This window comes from Daktulosphaira vitifoliae, unplaced genomic scaffold (assembly GCF_025091365.1).
Source record: "Daktulosphaira vitifoliae isolate Bord-2020 unplaced genomic scaffold, ASM2509136v1 Scaffold_5, whole genome shotgun sequence".
NCBI lineage: Eukaryota > Metazoa > Arthropoda > Insecta > Hemiptera > Phylloxeridae > Daktulosphaira > Daktulosphaira vitifoliae.
The window spans coordinates 19,822,606-19,845,251 of record NW_026099576.1 but is presented as its reverse complement, the minus strand read 5'-3'; the positions used below and the strand labels follow the sequence as shown (position 1 = coordinate 19,845,251).

Here is a 22,646-nt window from a genome sequence, read left to right as displayed (position 1 = left end):
TGGCGACTGCGATACAGCTATCTCTCCTCGTCCCACAGGTCGCGCGACGCCGAGTGATCGCGGGTGACGAGAACCGGTTCGATGATGCACCAAACATTAACATTGATCTTTCAACTCTAGCGTGAGAACTATTGTCTACTTCCTCCTGGAAACTTATCTTGTTTTATGTACTCTTTACGGATATAATAATTTTAAAATATATTTTCACTGATATTTAACCACGGTGTTATTTATTTATAATAAAAACAACCTTAATTACAACAACCAATATAAATGATTAATACATTAAAAGATCACAATTTTAATCTAGTTAAATTTATAGTTACCAAATAAAAAAAAACCTTAATTTTAGAAATTTAGATCATTATTTCGAAATTTTTATTGTAAAAAATTTAAACTCCAAAAAAAACTTTTCTTAATTAAATATCTCCTTATTACTAAAATTAGCAATTATACATATGTTATACTAATGAATAAATTAAATACTAATCAAGATATAATTAAGGAAATAGGAGTTGATGATGCTTTTGGAATAATCGACTAATTACTTAAAATTAAACACTGTTTACGAATTTACATGGAAGCATATCTTATAATAGTGATATTAATCACTGTCAGATATCATTTATACTTGTCCCAACTATGCCACATCCACGCTGTACTGACAATGTTCTATAATAGTTATAGTTTATACTACACAAAAAAATAATTTGTATGATTGGAACAGTTATTTTATAAAAATTGATTATAATTGAAAAAACCCAACCTCACTGTGCTACCATTTTTACGTTTCATCTTGTTTTAGATATATCTATTAATTATTAAATTTGCGAAGTTATTGAACTATTTTTCCTTTCTATTATTCAAAGTTAAGGTATAAAAGCTTTCTTATTAAAACAGAACTGGGTCTCTATATGACACGTCCTTGATAGTAATTAAATGAGTAATTTGTGCTGGTAATAGTTGAAAATCCTTAATCTTATTGCTATTTTGGATTACGACTGACCTTCGTGGACATTCCCCTTGGTAGTGATTAGGAAGAAAAAGGTTTTTCTTGTTTTCTAAAATAATTTTGTTTATTATACATTTTGCACTTAAATGTTTCGTACTTTTATGTGAGGGCCATACATTGTTCGTATATTTTTGATAAGAACTTGTTTTTATAAATAATTTAAAACTTCAAAAAATGGAGTATTTATATCAAATTAATGTTAAAATTTACTTCATTTTCAAGATAGCCATAATAATAGCACATAATAAACAAATCAATAGACACCGCCAATGTTGTTAATAATAATTTCGCAAAAATAACAGACATTTCACAGCCATTTTTAAAGTAATTCTGCAAACTAATTTCAAATTATATTAAATTATATTAAATTACGAAAATTAATTAATCGCTAAATTAAAAATATACATACTAATATACACATATATATGAGAGCATTAAACATATTGAAATAGTATACATATGTAAACCATGTCATTGGTTTCATAATTTCATAAAATGCCTAATTGAACTAATAATAATTATTAAAAATGTAACACCAAATTAATTATCAGATTATCTACCACTTTATGAATAAAATTTTTAAATGTTTTAAAAGATATGTTAACAAATATTCAATTAATTTCGTTTGATAATTAATCATTGCACAAATATGCGAAAAAATTCTTATCATGATGATAAGAATTAATGTATTATTTTAACAATTTATAAAATAAGTGATAAATAAAATAAAATTTAAAATAATCTTACATGTTTATTTTTGTGTAATCTAGAAGTATTTGATTCAAATTTTTGGTGTAATTATTGCCGTTTTTCTGCCCTATTTGGAAAAAAATGAATTAATATGAAACATTACTAGCATTAAAAAAATTATGTTTTCCTCTTAAAATTAATTCACACGCACCTAAATTTACATTTTTATATCCAAATGATTCGCATTTATATGTCATTATTTTCAATTGAGCTGATAACATCCAACAAAAGTGTATAACTATTGTATAGTAGAAAACTATATCAAACATCATATGTATTAATTCAATAGCTTCTAATATATATATATAATTGGGTAAATTGATAAAAAAAAATTTCATACGTACCTATTTCTTCATTTTCGTATCCACATGATTCACATTTAAATGCAATTATTTTCAATTGAGCTGTTAACATCCAACAAAATTGTATAACTATTGTATAGTAGAAAACTATATCATAAGTAATATGTGATATTTCAATAGCTTCTATTAGATATACAATTGGGTAAATTCGCTCATAAATCGAAATTGGTATGAAACTGAGTAATGTATTTAGGACGCTATTTCGATAAATTACCAGACTGCCGTCTCTTTTTTTTAAAGGATATCCTCTTATAAATAACGGATTAAGAATCCAAAGTAACACCGCCGAATAACATACAAAACTGTATACGTTTATTACTTTCATACACATAGATTCGTTCTGTTCAAATATATATTTTCCTTTACAACTAGAAGATAAAAAATCGATACTTGTGGCATCCAATAATTTTCTTAAATCATCATATTTCTTCGAAAGTATATAGTTGTTTAGATATATTTGAATAGTTGATATTACATTTATAAATAATTGTATAGTTGAAAAAAAATCGTTTTTCACATTGTAAAATCCAATAAACACATAGCAGTTGATTATAATAAATTCCATTAATATTAATAGAGTATAGAATAACTGGTAAAACTTGAAATTTCGAATTGTAGCCAGATTTAATGGATTAAGTTCACAATGTAGATTTTGATATTTCAACATTCGATCTTTTAGAATAAATTTCTATAAATTTTTAGAATAAGTGTCGCGTTAGCGGTTAGTGATACGACAACGAATTCCGAATGAAATAAAATTAATATTAATTTTATTATTTTACGGTTAATATTTTAGTAGTCTTTAAATTTTTGATACCTAGTTATTAACTATATAAAGTACAAGAGTACAATCTGGCAGACCACACGTCAGTAATTATGTCATTTATTTAACATTAGTAGTTAAGGGCTAAATAATATTTATTGAGATGGATGAAAGAAATAATGCATATTAATATTCATTTAATTTGATCCAATTCATTGAGTAAGTTTTACATAAAATTTAACGAATATATAGTTGCAAATTACATTTCTATACAAATTTCCAATAGTGTAAATGATTAGTAGTGTGTAAAAATTCAATTCATTATAATTCATTAAAACATAATTTAAATCGTAATAATTGGTAAATATTACATATTCAATCACACATTAATGGATTGTGTGTATAATCAATTTGTATTATTATTATGTAATATTTCATAATGATAAAAAAAATGTAATCAATATGCAATTTTACTATAGGTTCATACTTACATAGTTTTTTCCTTACATCATAATTATTTCACATCTAATAAACACATATAAAATTTAAAATAGTATTGAATAATTTATAAAACAAATTTATAAAAATAATTTATATAAAGCAGTTAAAAATTTTTAAATAAAATATTATTGGCCTTTAAAAAGTGTTAGTTTATTATACCAACTTCTAAGAGACGGAGTTTCATTGTGAATTTTTATGGAATGTTTAATTTTAAGATCAAAATAAGTAGCAGTTATGGATTTAATTAACAGGGGAATATGATTTATTAAGCTATTAGTTTCATTATCTTAATTTACTAAACAAAACATTTGAGACTGACTTATAAATTTACTAAGAACTTTGGACTGGACCATTAGTTTATTGACGGCTTTATTTTTATAATCAATACTCCTTAAAACTAAATCTGTTTCAAAACATAATGATAGAACATTATCACTTGGGTAACATAAACCATTTTGATTACCATTCCTATTTTTTAAACTAACAATAGAATTTAAAAATTCTTCTTTATTAGAAGAAAACAGTGCAGAAACACAAGTCGGGCACTTAATTGTTGAACTTAGTTTATGAACTACAAATCCAAAAATAAAATAATTATTTGTTTGGAAAAGTACTCATTACATAACACTCTTCTCTGATTGGGATAACATAGTCATGGTCATTAATAAATGAATCTGAGGCTAATACATTTTCTTCATAAAATAATGAATCATAAGAAATACTTACTNGACACTTAATTGTTGAGCTTAGTTTATGAACTACAAATCCAGAAATTAAATAATTATTTGTTTGGAAAAAGTACTCATTACATAACACTCTTCTCTGATTGGGATAACATAGTCATGGTCATTAATAAATGAATCTGAGGCTAGTACATTTTCTTCATAAAATAATGAATCATAAGAAATACTTACTGAACTATCATTTATAACTTTTACAATGTATGTACTGGAATAGTGAAGGATTTCAATATTGTCTAGAGGAATACAATTATCAGTATTTAACTGTGGAATATTTGTGACATGAATGACCAACTTTTTGTATGCTGACCGAAATTGTTTAGCAATTTCTTCAACTAGATAAAATTTGTGATCTTTTAACTATTGTTGAAAGAAAGTGGTCCGATGAAAGCCCAAAAAAAGTAATTACAGACACAAAAAAATATTCACATCATGGTAAAATTAATATCTTTTCCACATCGCATCGAAGCTAATAAATGTATAAATTGTTATGTAGATCATAAGTTAGAGGTGTTGATAGTTAGATCTGTCTCACTCTATATAAGTGTGTTCAGTAAGTAAAGAGACACATCAGTTGAACACCTATAAATATGATATATACATATATTATGTATATATTTATAGACAATTACTAAATTTTGTAATTAAATCATTTTTTAATGTATTTTTAATGTGTGAAAAAAATACATAATAAATTTCAGAAAGACATTTTGGATTTAATAGAGAAAACATATACGTAATTTTCATACAAAACATGTATTTTGTACCACGAAACACAGTAAAAATTAACATTAGCTACTAGTACACATAAGATCCATCGACGGTGGTGGTGGTATAGTGTATAGAGACATAGATGTTAACGGTGATTTCTTGAAGATCTTGAAATTTTTTACAACTGGTATTGCTGCAGTGATGGATATAGCAATTATAAAACAAATCACCCAAAATCCATTCTGGAAAAAACATTATAAAACTAACATAACTCTTACGGTCAATAGTAAAGGTATTTTAATAAACATACGAGAGAGTCTAACGCTTGTCTACAAATTAAATCTCTTCCGATTCTGTACACGTTCCATACTGGTCTACATGATGCCGCTTCCTTTTTAGTTGCTTCAACAACGTGCGATTTGTATTTTTCAAAAATTAATTTAATACTATTTATATATTCGTCCATGTTCTAATTAAACATGAAAATTTCACTTTTTATTTATTTTTTTTTTTGAGTATAAATTTTTAATTTCAAATACAATGTTACCAAAAGATATATTTTTTTTTCGGCATTTGCGTATAATATTAGTCAAAATATTATCAGTTATTTTTACTAACCTTTCTAACGATTTGATCAAAGTCTGAACTAACAATTCTTGTATACGCCTGGGCCCACGTGCGATTAAATAATTCCGACAAGGGTTGCATTTCGACTTCCATTAACGTTATCCGGTATAGCAAAATGTTCTGGGAGCATACGTCAGGCAAGTTAATGTTTCAATACATTTTAATACAATATTAGGCATTAGCGTTTAAATTACTACAAATTTAATAATTAGTACGAAGTCTACACACTTTCTTTTGTTCCATAGGATTAATGACATTGTCTAATATATCAGTGATGTTTTCCACTAGCCTCTTAAGCGTTGTTTTAAACGAATTTGAATGTGTAGCTGTTTGAATTGAAAGCGCATTAATTTGATTATGAAGCAATGTTACTCTTCCATGAGCTAATGATGAAGTCGAAATCTGTTTAAAAAAATATTTCGTAAGACGTTAAATAAATATTTGATAAAACTTAAAATACAAAATAAATGTAAAACTTTTCAGCAAACTAAATTTAAATGATAAATTGAAATATTTTAAATAAAATTATAATTTTATCAAATAAAGAGCAATATTTTTCCTGATTTTTTTACATATCTTTATAATTAGCAATTTAAAATATTCATCGAAAAAATGTAAATGTGTACACTATATATTCAAAACTATGTACTTCTTTCCTATTTCCCCCTAAAAAAGAGAGCTGTAGTACCACTGACTATGATAAAATATTATACTCATAAAAATAAAATACGTATAATTTTATAAAAATAAACATTAAATTTAAAGAACTATTGTTAAATTTAATAATTTTATCTTCGAACCTGTCTTCGAAAATGTTGAAAATTTATGTTTGTTAATTCTGCTATTGGTTTTAACACGTCATCTCTCGCAACTGGTTTATCATCATCCAAATTAACGCGTATGTTTTTGTACCTAAGACTCTCAAGTCCATCAATTAGGCCAGGCCATTTTGTGTATTCTGATCCAGCTTCTGAGTTGAATAATTTGTTCATACTAAACGTCGAATATGCCGTTTTATTGGCTTTGCACGCTCTAAATAATTAATCAAAGTCAAATAAATGGGTTTGGCCATATAAATATATCCAAGTTTCCGATAGTCAATCGGACTTACTCCAGGACTTCGTTGAATGTTGACGTGGGCGTATCATTTCCAAAAACAAACCACGAAAAAAAACCATGTTCATTTGTCAACCTTGGATCATCCATTATTTTTGAGACTGTTTCATATGTTGGCTCATCGTACAAAGCTCGACAAACGTTAGATTCACTGTTGCTACTTACAATCAATCCCACAAAAGCGATTACCCACATTACTAAACTTGTAAGTCTCATCGTGCTTACACAACTAATAAGTAATTATTAATAATATTAACAGTATTGATAGTATTTATTCATAATATTATTATATTACCCAAAAAAATAACACTTTGCCCAAGTTGTATCTGAACAGCAATTAACCACTATACTGCAAGCCAACAAAACCCATATCAAAATAGCTGCTATTGCGATTCCTATTAGATAAAGGACACTTTAATATTTCATATAATAGTCGGTAACGCGGCAGTGCTTGACGCGCACTGACTCGGGTTCGAAACTCGGTCACCGGCGACTTCATTTGCCGAACGAGAAATCAGTTCGATAATTGGAGTCCTCTCTCCGGCGACGGACTAATCACCCGTCTCGGAGTATCAATGGCTTAGAAACCTTCTCCTTTGGGGAAAGCCACTATGGCTCTTAATGAGCGTATAAAGTGTTAAAAAAAATATTAATAATATGAAATATTCAAATTATTAACATATCATAAATTACCTAGGCTGCCGAACCATCTGCATGATTCAATTTGTTTCAACATATTGATGTAGTTATTTCCTAACTCTTTCATATCCATAAGTTTAGATATGAGCTTGCGCGTGTGACTCTCATAAGGATAAATGGAAAATTCTAATTGTCTACGACGATCCATTAGAGATTGTTTAATTCCTGGAGTACAGTTTTAAATTAGAAATATGTAGCAACTGTAAGTCACAAAACTTACTCCATCTTTCTCTTTCAGTTTGATCGTGAACTGCTTTTGGAATATTAGCACTTTCAGCCGATGTCAAAGGAAGACTTAATAAATCGCCATTTTCGACATTCAATATATTTTTGGCAACATTGATCATATCGTCCTAGCATCAAAAAACGTTACAAAATGGTCACATTTTATACTTTCATACACAAAAAAATATTGGAGTTATTTAACAACAATGATGTTTGATAGTGATTGGTTAAGTTGAATTTTTTTAAATTTACATCAATTACCAGTGGCATAATTAGGGGGGTTTTACCTTCCACGAAATGATATCTGATGTTTCAATTTTGTAGTCGCGATACCCTTTTTTTTACGTATTTGAGTTTTCAGCAAAAAAATAGATAATAATACCCTGCCCCGAAATTATTTTCTAATTGTGCTACTCTCAAGTACAATGGAACATTCAATTGAATATATTATGTTGAATATTGTAACATTTCAAAATAAGAAAAATAAAAAGTTATAATAAAAATATCACGTCTCTTAGTTTCAATTCCGACGGATTTATAATAAGTTAAAACTAATTTCAACTAAAACAGATATTCTTAAATTAAGAAAGTAACTAATTACTTTAAAGTTATAAACTTGTATTATTTTAACTCTATAAATATAAGTAATGTAAGCACTTCGCAAGTTAAACACTTGAGATTAAAATAACTATTAATTTTTTGCGTATACTAACAAGGTACGTGTAATTTTCTACATGTAATCTGTTAGCTGAGATCATATCACACATAACAGAAACGTCAGGAAGACATCTTTCAGGTATAACTTGTAATTCTGAATTTAGATCGCTTATTTGTCTATTAAAAACTATAATATTGTCTTTTACCAACTCAGCTTGCGCTATTACATCCCTGACTTTTGGAAATACTTTCTGAAAATCTAAAAAAAATATAATTTAATTAAAATTTCATGTAAAATTTTAAATGACAAAATATATTTAGGTTAACTACAACTATTCATACCTTGTACTATTATTGATACATTATTTCGTGATCCAAATTTGTGATTCGGTCCATAAATGTCATTTTCAATAGACCCTCCTAAATTATCAGCTATATCTGAAAATATTATTTATTTTAATCTAAAGGATTTATAAAGTATAAAAATCATGTAAATAGAAGCCACCTTTAAAATTATATCTAAAATTGAAATATTAATTTTTAATAGTATTCTACATTATTATGTCAAGTATAATTAGTCAACTATAAAATGAGTAGTAAGATATAGATATACTATCCCAAAAACACTAGTGTCAACAATAAAAAAATTATATTTAAACTATTCTGTATGTAAATTATTTTAAAACAAAGTAGATACATTTCGACTAAATATTTTTATTTTATACTCTATTTAAATTTTAAAAAGTAAAAATATTCTAATAGTTTAATAATTAAACTATATAGACATGACTTATTCATAATTATTACGAATTAATCCAGTGTTTATAAAAAATTCTCCGTTTATGACTAAAAATGCTGCTCATTTTTAATAAATATATATAGGCAACTAGAACCAAAGTGACAATTTGGATAAATATGATATAGTGTAGAATGACCATGTGTTTAAAAGATCACAGTGATATTTTTTAAACAAAATATTACAATGCATAACATTTAATTGTGCCAAACAATATAATAGTAGATTTTGAATAGAATTTCATTGGTGATTTCGAATCTATTCTAAGTATAATTAAATTGTCAATAATTTCTGAAATATTGATATAAATTATCGAACAGTATTCTTCTTCTAAGTTCGAACTATCGAACATTATCTATGTACACATCAGCCATATAGCATTCAATAACATCTCTTTTCTCTATCTCTTTTTCCCTCTGCATTCATTTTCATAACTATTCTTACAGTTTCCTATTCATCTCTCTTCATAATATAATCAAACTATCTAAGTCTATATTCTCTAATCTAATTCACGAGTGAGGCATCACCTATACTCCCTTTTATGTGTTTATTCCTTATTCTATCTTCTCTAGTCACCCCCAATCATCCATCTCAGCATTCTCATCTCTGCTACACTCATTCTCTGCTCTACTTCCTTGTCAATTACCCAACACTCTGAACCATAAATAGCTGGTCTCATCGTAGTCTTATGGAACTTAAATTTCAGCCTCATTAGAATTCTTTTATTGCAATACACATGAGGTGCTTCTCTCCACTTTATCCACCTTTACTTAAACGATGTCTTACATCCTCATTTATAGTACCGTTCTTTTACACACCTAATGTAAATACTTAAAACTTTCCACCTTTGCTATCACGTCCTCGCTTATTGTCACTGATCTCATTTTACATACCCCCTGTTTTCTTTTGTCAAACTGTACTCTATATACTCTTACTTATTCTTAATCCCTTTCCTTTAAGAGTTGATTTCTACATCTCTATCAGGTGAATAATTTCTTCCCTATTTTTAGCTTCGATGCAAATCTGAGAACGTATTGGTTTTACTATGATGTGTTTTTTTTGTCTATTACCACTCGTATCTAGTTGAAGACATTATGCTCAAAAATTGAAAAAATTTCCATTATTCCCCATGAATGGAGGAAATCTCCAAAAAATTACAAATTTAAAAATTGATAATTTTTGACATTTTTTTACTTAAAACTGCCATAACTTTTTTAAAAATGACAAAATGAATAAAATAAATTTTTTATAGATACGTGGGCTGTTTACCTATCTTTTTGTATATTTTTTTAAAAATCTGATCTTTTACCTGCCCTCAGAGAAGGATCCAAAATTACAACTATTTCACAAAAAATTAACTTTTCAACTTGGCGTTTGAAAGTGTTCCAGAAATACTGACATTTTTATATATATCTTAAATTATAGGCCAGTCAACGAAGGAGTAAATTTGGCAATGGCGGAAAAAATTCCCAACCAAATTTTTTTTTTTTTAAAGTTGAATTAAGATATGTTTAATGACATACTAAAAGTCCTCATCGATTGGACTTGAGCTTTTTTTTTTACAGACTCGCAAAAGTTCAAAAATATGAGCTTTTTTAATTTTCTCAAAAAATATTTGACTTACAAAATAAAATTTCGTACAAAAGTTGTTTAAAAGACAATTTTAAATAAAAAAGCTATCTTATAATTTTTCATTTAAACAAATATTTTTCGAGTTACATTACATTTAATATGAGTACTAAAATTTATTTTCCAATTTTTTTCATTTTACGGTCACTTTTTATCATGTTATACTTACATTAGACACAATGTTATAAATGCATATGTGTGTATGTGTTGTTTTATTTATTTATAGTATCATTAAAGTGTAGTGTATATTAAGATACAACTGAGGAGTAGGTAATTGATTTGACGCTATATTGTTTAAACTCAACTAAACGCTAAATTGTACATTCCCAAACAACAATTATATTATGTCAATTGCTACCGGAATTTCTGCTAATCTTTTTCTTTGCCTTAATCCCAAATACTTGGGGTCGGCCACCCTAATCCTTAACTCCCACTTGACACGATCTCCCACATCTTCTACGCTTACATCAGCTGTCCTCATATTGCATTCAATAACATCCCTCAATCTCATTTTTGGTCTTCCTCTACCTCTTCTTTCTTCAACATTCATTTCTATAACTGTTCTTACAGCTTTCGATTCTTCTCTCCTCATAATATGACTCAATCATCTAGGTCTATTTTCTCTCACCTTACCCACGATTGACGCTACACTTATACTCCCTCTTATATGCTCGTTCCTTATTCTATCTTTTCTAGTCACTCCACTCATCCAACTAAGCATTTTCATCTCTACTACACTCATTCTCTGCTCTACTTTCTTATCAACCGCCCAACACTCTGAACCATACATTATAGCTGGTCTCACTACATTGTTGTAGAATTTACCTTTTTGCCTCATTGGAATTCTTTTATCGCATAATACAACAGAAGCTTCTCTTTACTTCAACCACCCGCACTTAAACCTGTGTCTTGCATTCTCGTCAAACCACCGCTCTTTTGCACTACTGATCCTAAATACTTAAAACTTTTNGGTCCTAAATACTTAAAACTTTTAACTCCCCATTCACACTCTCACCTATTGTCAATTTTTTCCGCCATTGCCAAATTTACTCCTTCGTTGACTGGCCTATTAAAGCTAATGTAATATACTAAATTATGAAAAAAAAAATCTAGGACTTTGTTTTGTCTTCACGGTAAAAATGGCAAATATGTTATTTTTGTGTTAAAAATTTGTTTATTATTTTATTTTAAATTTCTTTTAAAAAAATTTTTGAGTTAGAAATAATTTTTTAAATCATTTGATTTTTATCTCATTTAGATTCAATAACTTAAATTAATATCTAGGACCCTATCAGTGTAGCCCCCTCGTTTGAAGAAATTTCTTATTCATATTAAAGTTTTTTTACTATGTGATTTTTTTTATAGCTCTCGTTCATATTCTCAGCTCTCACTTGACCAAAATTTTTTTAAAGATACATCAAATGATCACGACTATTATATATATAAAGATATTACCCTTAAAAATGGAAAAAAATTCCACTTTATCAATTAAAAATTTACTAAGCTCACATTCTCCATATTTATAATTAAAATCATTCATTTTCAATGTTTTTAAAGTATTGTCCAAGTAGGTTTGATATAATAATAGGTTTCAACTACAAAATTAAATAAATTTTAACTTTATTTGGATGTTACTAACAGACTATAATATTCCAATTTTTTTTGTAATATCTAAAATCATAAATAATATCATGTAATATCATAAATCTAAAAAAAAATGATTTTTATTTTCACCTGAATTTAACAAATAATTTTTACGATTATAATAAAATTTTATAATACATTCAATTAAGTAGATTTTTTTAACAACATTTTTATTGGTTTTTTTAATTAATGTAAATCATTAAAATTAATTATGTTCTAGATATTTCAATTGCAGAATATTTTTAAACCCCAAAAATTACATGGAAATGATTACTATGATTTCTATTATAATAAAAATTTTAAAAAAATATTTAGCTTTTCAGATAAATTTACAGTAAATAGTAATTATACAATTTCCAGAATGCATATTAATCTTAACAATACTATTTTTTTATTTTCATAAAATTTTCTATTTAAATAATGTAAATTTCAAACTTGAAATGGAACTAAAAGTTAAAAGTAACATATTCAACTTTTTTTTATTATAAACTTTCAAAAAATCAACTTTAAAATACCAAAAAATAGGTGAAAAATGATAATATGCACTGATTATTTTTAAAATATTAAAAATAAAAATTTATAATAATTTAAAAACATTCAAAACGAAATTTTTTTTTGTGTTTTTAATTATTTTTTTATCGTAATAAATCATTTTAAAAGAATTATTAATAATTTCTATGTAACTCTTGGTGTTTACCAAATTTTTTTGCAGACCATATATTCATAATTAACAACAAATTATTATCTAAAATTTTATGTGTCAATAAGTTCTATTTTTATACACGTTTTAATAACTACTTTATAATTTTATAAATTCTCCTAATATATAACAATACNTAATTAGCCATAATGTCAAAAATTATAGATCATGGAAAACATACAATATGATTTGAAATTAGCACGAAAAATTGAATAATAGAAGTATATTTTTTACTCTGATGAAATTTTTTTGCAGACCATATATTCATAATTAACAACAAATTATTATCTAAAATTTTATGTGTCAATAAGTTCTATTTTTATACACGTTTTAATAACTACTTTATAATTTTATAAATTCTCCTAATATATAACAATACTAAGGTATTAAATATCAATTTCATATAACGTTGAATTGCTTTAAAATATATTTATTCATAAATTATACTTAAAAATCAACTACTAATTAGGATTAATGATAGAAATAGGAGTTAATTTTGTTTTAGAATAATCAACGAATTTCTTAAAGTTAAAGACTATCTACAGATTTGCATCGAAGCGTTTTTTATGATAGTGATTTTAATTACTCTCAGATATTATTTATAGTGAATCCAACTATACCACGTTCCCACTGTGTTGAGATTTTTTTATGTTTTTTATTTATTATTAATGTACAAATATTTAAACTTTATTTACGTAAACTTTATTTATAAATAAGTTAAATTGTCATCAAATGTGAGTAAATACTTTTAAAATTGAGTTAAATTATTTTTTTAATTTTTGCAAGAAACATGCAGATTTTTTTTATTTTATTAAATATTAAACTAAATTTACTATTCTTATAGCAAAACATAAAATCCAAAAGAAACTAGTAAATAATTTAATGGCGATAAATAATAATCTCATAGAGTTTGAGATGTTATGTTGGTTTGGTTTTTATTAAAAGTAGTTGTTTGAAGTAGATTTATAGGGTATCAAGAACAACGAAATTATTATTTTTTGTATAGTTTCATACAGTATTATACATAATTGTAAATCTTACGAGTTTGCTTTCACATCTCATGATATCATCCAACCGTATTACGATAAAAGCACGCTGATATTGAGGCAAAATATTTAGCAATTTTGCATGTTATTTATTATTTTTTCATCCTTTTGAATAAAAATTATTTAATAATTACTCTCTTTACAACGATATGATGCTATTGAGCGCGAGTATTGATATAAAATATTAGGGACAAGCATTTGTTGATTATCTTGTATTTGTTGAATTTTGAATCTTTAAACTTATCTTAATTAGATTCACTTAAACAATTAAGTATTCAATGTTTATAGAAAAAAGAACTTTTTCAGAAGTATTGATAATGGTTTATAGTGTTGTACTATGTTTAATATTATCTCTATAAATAGAATTTAGTAATCAGAATGTGTTTAAATTATTTTCTTGGTGTTTATACTTAAAATAAAACAATCAAAATAATTGAATATAATGTTGATAGTATATACTGTAAACTTTAAAAACATATTATCTTTTAATGTTTCAAATTATACTTCTATTTAATTAAAAACAAATGTCGTTAAATTTAATAGTCCTATTTATACTTAAATGTGATTTTTTTATTAATTTAAATTATTGTATTACTTTAATTTTTTATAATTAGTATGTAGTTTCTAAATTTAGTGGTTGTGTGACAGCCATAATTTGTAATCATGAAAAAGAAAGAAAAAAAGTTAATTTTTTACTTTGTTCAAAACAATACACTATTAATTATTTGTCAAAAAATCGTAATAATGAAAGTAAAGTATTGTACTATAATGTACATAATTGATCATAAAGACAAATTGGATGAAGTATAGACTACTTGTTAAACATAGGGTTAATTTTATTATCCAAGTTACATAAAACCACAGAAGGTCATAAAATGTAGAAACCGAGCGAAAAAACTTACTTTTAATATAACATCTAATCTAAGATGATAGATTAGAGGAAATGATGGTGCCGAGACGGATAATTTAATTTTACATCCCAATGTTGGGCTTATATATATATACAATAATCAGTAAAAATAATTAGACCCGGACGTCATTGTTCATTCATTTGGATGTGTATACTGTACTAGTACTAGTGCACTAGTCCCGATACTAGTGATCACTAAATACAAACAATATACTGCAAACCACATTAACTTATATAAAATAATTAATATAATATATAAATCAATTTTCAGAAATATTATGTTCGTGTTTTCATATAATAAATAATAATTTTTTGGTTATTACTTGAAAGAAAAAATATCATTTTACTTGACACAATTCGACTTTTTTATTGAAATAATAAAATTTCGTTTTTATAGGTGTTTCCTAACAACTTATTTTATTTAGTCACCAATACATTTTTTTCTGCATTTGTAATACCAAAAAATTAATGAGCAAAAAAACGTCATTAAATAAAAATTTTTATGCACGACCGGATACACCACTGAATACTTTAGCATATTAATATCAAATACTTAATATTTAATTTTAGTACAATAGATATCAGTTGTTATCTGACAATTATTATAGTATATCGTGTTACATGTGTTTTATAATAGTTATTTTCTATTTTAGCTTCGATGCGAAGCTGAGAAGGTATTAATTTTACTATGATGTGTTTTCTTTTTTTTTTTGTGTCTGTTACTACTTTTTCTCAGCTCTCACCGAACCGATTTCTTTCAATGATACGTCAAAAGATCACAAATCGTATCTAGTTGAAGACATTACCCTTAAAAATTGAAAAAATTTCACTCGTTTTCCGAAAATGGGGGAAATATCCAAAAAAATTACAAATTTAAAAATCGGTAAATTTTGTCATTTTTTTCACTTTTTTTTCTTAAAACTTCCATAACTTTTTCAAAAATCAACAAATCAACATAATTTTTTTTTATACTAAAACCTTAGATATTTTGATATATCTGATATCATTTTTTTGAAAATCTATCACTTAACTTGCTCATTGGGAGGGTTTAAAATAGCAAATTTTTACAAAAATTAACTTTTTCAACTTAATTTTTGAAAATGTTTCGGAAATACTACGTCCTTTAAACATATATCAAATTAAAGCTTATTTTATGTGCTATAGAATGAAAAAAAAAATTTGTCCCGACATCTTATCTTCTATGTGCAAATGGCTGTCGAAAATTAAAAAAAAATGTAATGTTTGCGATAAAAATTACCTTTTATCGGGATGTTTTTTGTACTTAAAACTGCCATAACTTTTTCAAATATTAACTAATCAAAATAATATTTCTTTATATTGAAACCCTAGGTAATTTTCTTTCATTTGATATAATTTTTTTTGAAAATGTAACACTTATTCTGCTTACTGGGGCAATTAAAAATAGTAACTTTATAGCCTTTTGCGCATCTACCGTATTCAAAAATATGCTATTTTAACAAATTTTTTTTTTATAAATTAAACACTATCTACAGATTTGCATCGAAGCGTTTTTTATGATAATGATTTTAATCACTGTCAGATATCACCTATACTGGACCCAACTATGCCACGACCCCACTGTACCGCCACCCCACTGTGCTGGATTTTTTTACTACTAAATTATCTTAGTGTTTCCGATTATTATGGAACATCAACTTGAATAAATATTAAAAACTTTAAACGAACTTAAATTAAATTAATAAAAAATGATTTCTTCATTAATCGGTCAAAATGAGAAACAAACTTTATTGATTAATGACTTTAACATACTTTTTAATACGGTAACCAAAGTTTTGGTAGAAAATAGAATTTTAAATGATAAAGTATTAAGACTAGAATGTAAAGTAGCGTCTTTAATAGAATGTAAAAGTAATTTTTCTAAAAACAATATCGTTAAGGAAATAATTGATCGACTATCTAGGCAAAATATTTTTATTTTATTCAAACTACCATAGAAAAATAAAGATACTGTTGTTTATTAAATTTTATCGATTAGGGTTATCTGAAGTTGAACAATCCTCTAGACCTCGTCTTATTAAAAAAAACATTTGTTAGCAAATAAAATTTTGGCTTAGTTTTGTGCTCTCAAAAGAAGTTATCAGCAAACTCCGCATTTCAAGATATTCTTTTTATATTTGATCGGACAATTAAGCAAAGAGAATTTATAGTTGGCGAACAGAACTAAATTTAAAACGAGTAAAAGGTAAAGCTGATATAAATGTTAAATATATTAGAGACAATCCATGTACTGTTAAAAATAAAAAAAAATAATTACTAAATATTTTTTTAATTTTAATTAACAACATATACATAGCATAAGTATTAAATTATCCAAATTAAATTTACAAATTTCCGCTTCTATTTATGATATTTTTTCTTTTACTGAAACGTGATTAATAATTCATAGGAATTAGGCTTTTATAACTACAATGTGTATAAATTTGATAAATGTCATAAAACTAGCTGACTAAAAAAAGGTGATGGTGTTTAAATAGCAGAAAAATATGTATGTATAGCTAATTTCATATCTGTACGTAATATTGACATTGAATTACTATTTGTACGTTTTAATATTAACCACAATGTTATTACAATTGGTTCAATGTATATCCCACGTAGATTAAATAAAGAAGTTTATGAATCAAATTTTAGTATTATTGACGAGCTTATTAAAAAATATCCTGGTGTAAACTTTCTACTTTTTGAGAACTTCAATTTATCATCTGCTAACTTCTCACAAGCAGTGGATTATTTTACTGATAAATTATTTTATTTTACTTTAGTGTAAATTATTAATGTTATACTTGATTATGTGTTATGTAATGCTGATAGTCTTTTTTTTTAATCAAGAAATCAGTTATCCCATTGTAAAAGTTAATAATTATCATCCTGCAATTGAGATTAATATTAAATTTAATAATAAAGAATATTTTAATAATTGGAATGCATGTGGTTTTTCATCTTAACAATATTATTTGAGTACATTAAATTGAGAAAATGATTTCTATAATAACGACATGAATAATTATACTAATACGTTATCAATACGTGCAATGAATAAGGCAGTAACTTACTTTTTTTTACTTTTCAAAAGTTCAAAAAATAAATTTATTGTTTTATTATACGTTATATGTTTATCAATATTCTATGTATTTTAATTTCAATTCATATCAAATTATCGATATTTTGATGAAAGTTACAATGAGAAAATTAGGATCTAAATCTAAATACTCCATAATCTCTAAGTTGAATATTTTGTGTTACTGTCTTATTCGTTGCGCATATCGATATATTATAAATATAGTATATTTTTAGATCATTTTTTAAAGCTTTAGAAGCTTTTACTCCAGTTAAAATAAAAATTTATAACTCTTACTCCATTTAATTTAATAAAAAACTAACTTCATTATTAAAATGTAAGAAAGAACATCACTATTTATATTGTAAACTAAATTCCAATGATTACTATACTGAATTAATACAGCTTCGTTGTGTATATTAAATATTAAGAAATTCAAATTATACACATTACATAAAAAACGATCAAAATTCTATATTATATATTATCCTAAATATTTTTAGAAGTTTTTCAATGATGAAAAAAAATTCTCAAAAACACCAAATTGTATATTTTATAATGATTTATATCCTAAAAATGTTGTTGACATTATTTCTTTAAAATGTATTTTTCTCTTGTACATAGCTGTCATAATTTATAATTTAGTTAATATTCCTACCTTTTATAATTTTATAGATTCTATTTCTAAACATGAATTTAGTGCTTTAGATATATTGAATGAACTATGGTCTTAAAATTTTTAAATCACTTCTGGCTCAAATGATTTGTCTGCTTATTTTTCAAAATAATGCGGCTGTGTTTTATGTTTTTCAATCATTTTTCTATTTAATTTATCTATAAACACAATTTGTTTTCCCAAAATTTTAACACTATTAAAACTCCTATTTATAAAACAGGTAGTAAATGTAATTTTAGTAACTATAGTATACCAACCAACATCCATAATATCTATTATTCCTAAAACTTTTTCTAAGCTTGTCGGTCAAAAATTATGCCATTTTCATAATAAATTGTAAGTTAATGAGCACATTAGATTTCATGTTGGTAGATATACTATCCCTAATATTATTTAAAGAATATATACTAAAATCTTTTTCTTGTGCCTATTGTACAGAAGTAATTTTTGAAGATTTTAAAAAAGGTTTTGATCATGTTGACCATGGTTTACTTATTTTTAAATTAGAATTATATGGTTTTAGAAAACCCTTGGTATCAGGAATTCGTTCATTTTTATTAGGTATATTTCAAATAACTAAACTCCTAACTAATATTTCCCCTCTGTTTTTTTTTACTTTTTATTAATGATATTACATTAGTTTTGAAACACTAAATACTTTTATTCGCTGATAATGCAAATATTTTTAAATCTATTAAAACCCCATCTGATACTGTATTATTGCAAAATGATATTAATTGTTTTACCTCTTGGTATATTTTAAATGGAATGTTTATAAATATATATAAGTGTAATTATATTTAATTTACATTTAATCTTAAATTATCCATTACTAAATCCCAATATTGTAGTTTAGAAGCGTTTAAATCTAAAAATTGTAAAAACGACTCATAATATTTTCGTGGTTTTATTTTATTTTTAAAAACAGTTTTCGTTGTTAAAAATTTTAAATGTTTTATTATTATTTTTTTATAGTTTTTAAGATGTTTAAATATTGTTATTATTATTTTGTTTTTTATTGTTTAGATATATTATTTATTCAGTTTAATTGGAACTTTTATTCCGTAAATAAAGATTATTATTATTATAAGAACTGAATTTTTCAAAATAATTTATTCCTATTTAAAATTGTCAAAATGTAATGCAATATAATTCAAGCTAATGCATTTGAAATTGCTCGAATAAATTAAGCGATATTTTGTATTAAGACTGATATCGGTTAAGTTAAATCAGTTATAACTTCTCATTAATTAATATAACCGATATTTGCTAATTTTTTTTAACTTACAACTTATAAGTTAACAAAAATAAAAAATACAAGTTGAATGATTTAAACATGTGATTTATTACATTTTACCTCTACTATCATTAAAATCCGTATAATAAAAACTATGTAAAAGTAAATTTAATCTTTTTGATAAACACAACAGAGTTTTCAAACATATGTTTGTTTCTAATGAATTTTTAGTTTGATTATCAAATAACTTGTTTCTTTTTTCGTTGTCAATTTAACTCGGTAAACTATTATTGTATATTTCAACTTCCAAGTTACATTTAACGAAAAAATAATAAATTCATTTTTATAAATAATAAAATGATAAATTCATTTCATTTTATTTTAAACTTGTAGGTTTTTGTCAGTTATAGTATACAGTATTCGAGTAATCTTACGAAAAAAAGTATAAGTCAAATTCTTATTTTATTTTATTTAAAAATATAAGAATAGCCAGAGGTAAACACTAAGTTAAAGTGAATTTAAATGAAATGTAACATAATATAATTTAAAAAAACAATATAATAAGTTTTTACACAATTATATTTATCAAAAATTTTTAATAATATTTACGAATAAATTTTCAATTATGAATTTATAGGTTGTAAAATAACACCTTTTTTTATTAATTAATAATTCATTTAAATGAATTAATCAAAAATAGCTCGATCAATTTGAACTATATTATATCTTAAACGCTGTCGTTTAAACATAGTATGATTAATATCAATTGTTATAAATGGAATTAAATATAAAAAGAAATTACAAACAAAGAGTAAAAATCACTTAGACTCTATATAGTGACTCTAGGTTTTAAAATTAAATATTAAAGCTTCGTTCTAGGCTATTGTGTTATCTTTAAGAAATATTTTGGTTAGATGCTTTTTATAACACAGTAAAATAAGATTTAATCAATTGTGTTAATATATTAACACCTTAATATATTAATATGTTTAAATATTCCACAATAAAGGTAATTTGATATTTCATGTATTGTGAGTGATTTAAGTGTCACAATGCATTTTGAGATAATTTAGTTCTATAATTTAAAACTAAATAATTATATACCGATTTCATTATTTCATCATTATAAAATTAAAAATATATTTAAAATATTAAAAATAATCAACTATAAAGCTGCAAAAAATTCTAAAAAAAAAAAAAATTCAAGCTATAATCAATTAATATAGTAATTTTATACTTTTTTATTTAATATAAGTTGTAGCAACTTTTTTTTTTATAAAAATAAAATAACTCCAATTATTAATGAAAGTGTACACTAAAACATAGAACTACTTGTTTACAATTTGTATATAAATTCTATATGGAAATTCGACGCTGGTCCTGAAACTAGCTTCAAATTTTTCCTATCACATCTAGCTTTTAGTGTAATTACTAATTAGTAATTATATAGCACAAAATTCATAAATGAATAAAACATTTTTTTTTAAATTTTCCTTAATAATTTTACAATGTTTAATAAGAGTAGTGCAAAATTTGGGTCTATTTCTTCAATTAAACCGTTTTTTAGGATCTTCAAAGTTAGCTTGAGTTTCATTAAAAAAAAAAAAAGAAATTTTCTTTGGTTAGCTCACAATTATGAAACTTTAATAAACAAATGGATAATCTTATAAGGATTTAAAAAATATTAAATTTTTCATTTTGATTTAATATGAAGTAAATAAATTGCTGCTAATACAAAAAATACGTGAATATCTCAACAATTTACAACAAACATTGTTTTTTTTTTAATACTTTTTCAATATTGTTATATTTTAATGTATATGTGTAATGATTTTATACAACCTTATAAATTTTTTAACGATAAAACTATGGTGTACTTAAATTTTACAAATATCAACTGTATTTATTACTTATATAATAATAATTAAGTTTTATAGACAATTTGCTGAATACGCTTTGATATTTAATTTATACTTCAACTTACTGAGTAATTAAATATTCGAATAACTTACAGTCGATTATTTGACCTGTTTTTAATGAACCTTATAATATACAAGTAAATCAAAAATTAAGACAACTAATATGTCCTAAACAGATAGTTCAAGGAATAGGTTGATTGTTACAATCAATTGGAATAATAAAAATCTATTCCTTTCTTACTAAATCTAGGTCTAAGTATATCCACAATCTTATGGATTTTTTAACATAAAAAAATATGCTTTCATAATAATAATGATCAATAGAAGTTCATCATTAATTTTAATTATCACCTAATTTGTGAGGAGGGATAAGCGCGAGCTTCTTGAGCCACCTTTTATGTACTCCTAAAACGTCTAAATCCTTATAAAATTATTCATTTATTGTCTAAGTTTTATAATTGTTAGTTAAACCTAAAAATAGTTTTTACTCGATAATTCAGCTTTTTTTTTCCATATAGAATTTATATAAAACAATAATATATTTGTTGTTATTTAATGTCCTGTGTAATCATAATGGATTAACAGTGTTAGCCAATCTGACTATTGAATAATAAATACTTCTTATATTCTAATTTCATCCACCGAAAATTAAAACGTGTAACTCAATTAGCTAAAATTAAACTTATTATCTCAAAAATTTTTTATGGATTTATATTTTGTATGTTTAAGCAAACATTTATAGTAATTATAAGTATAATTTTGTGTATTAATTTGAGAAGTCGGTCGATATTTGAAATTGCTATTTACATAAACATGGTAGTCGATA

General features: G+C 24.8%; 4 protein-coding genes across 7 annotated transcripts in view; 1 reads left to right on the top strand and 3 right to left on the bottom strand.

Annotated features, from left to right (window-relative positions):
* LOC126907346 (trace amine-associated receptor 1) overlaps window positions 1–22,646 on the top strand; it is a 326,541-nt gene that overhangs the window by 181,075 nt on the left and 122,820 nt on the right. The window lies entirely within an intron of this gene.
* Window positions 1–22,646, bottom strand: part of LOC126907354 (odorant receptor 33b-like) — a 91,440-nt gene that overhangs the window by 22,469 nt on the left and 46,325 nt on the right. The gene's annotated exons all lie outside the window — the stretch shown is intronic.
* Window positions 520–3,933, bottom strand: LOC126907352 (uncharacterized). Of its 2 annotated transcripts, XR_007704489.1 has the most exons (7): window positions 3,552–3,933; window positions 3,379–3,412; window positions 2,107–2,166; window positions 1,914–2,018; window positions 1,760–1,829; window positions 1,223–1,342; window positions 520–1,061 (listed from the first exon to the last, which is right to left on the bottom strand). XR_007704489.1 is itself a non-coding variant. In XM_050688571.1 (5 exons), exons 1-5 carry the CDS (start codon window positions 2,453–2,455, stop codon window positions 996–998), a joined length of 717 nt encoding a protein of 238 aa, XP_050544528.1. In that variant the 5' UTR covers window positions 2,456–2,511; the 3' UTR covers window positions 520–995. The 2 variants fall into 2 exon arrangements, 1 of the variants encoding a protein (XP_050544528.1); XM_050688571.1 differs by lacking the exons at window positions 3,379–3,412; window positions 3,552–3,933 and having other exon boundaries at window positions 1,223–1,349; window positions 2,107–2,511.
* The window catches only part of LOC126907342 (prominin-1-A-like), a 29,023-nt gene continuing 11,200 nt past the window's right edge, over window positions 4,824–22,646 (bottom strand). The window contains exons 4-14 of the mRNA XM_050688544.1: window positions 8,506–8,601; window positions 8,220–8,422; window positions 7,502–7,634; window positions 7,276–7,446; window positions 6,878–6,977; window positions 6,578–6,811; window positions 6,267–6,498; window positions 5,695–5,868; window positions 5,458–5,586; window positions 5,150–5,308; window positions 4,824–5,081 (exon numbers count right to left, since the gene is read on the bottom strand). Of these exons, the coding sequence (XP_050544501.1) occupies window positions 4,920–5,081; window positions 5,150–5,308; window positions 5,458–5,586; window positions 5,695–5,868; window positions 6,267–6,498; window positions 6,578–6,811; window positions 6,878–6,977; window positions 7,276–7,446; window positions 7,502–7,634; window positions 8,220–8,422; window positions 8,506–8,601 (1,793 nt within the window). The 3' untranslated portion in view covers window positions 4,824–4,919. The remainder of the gene's footprint in view (window positions 5,082–5,149; window positions 5,309–5,457; window positions 5,587–5,694; window positions 5,869–6,266; window positions 6,499–6,577; window positions 6,812–6,877; window positions 6,978–7,275; window positions 7,447–7,501; window positions 7,635–8,219; window positions 8,423–8,505; window positions 8,602–22,646) is intronic.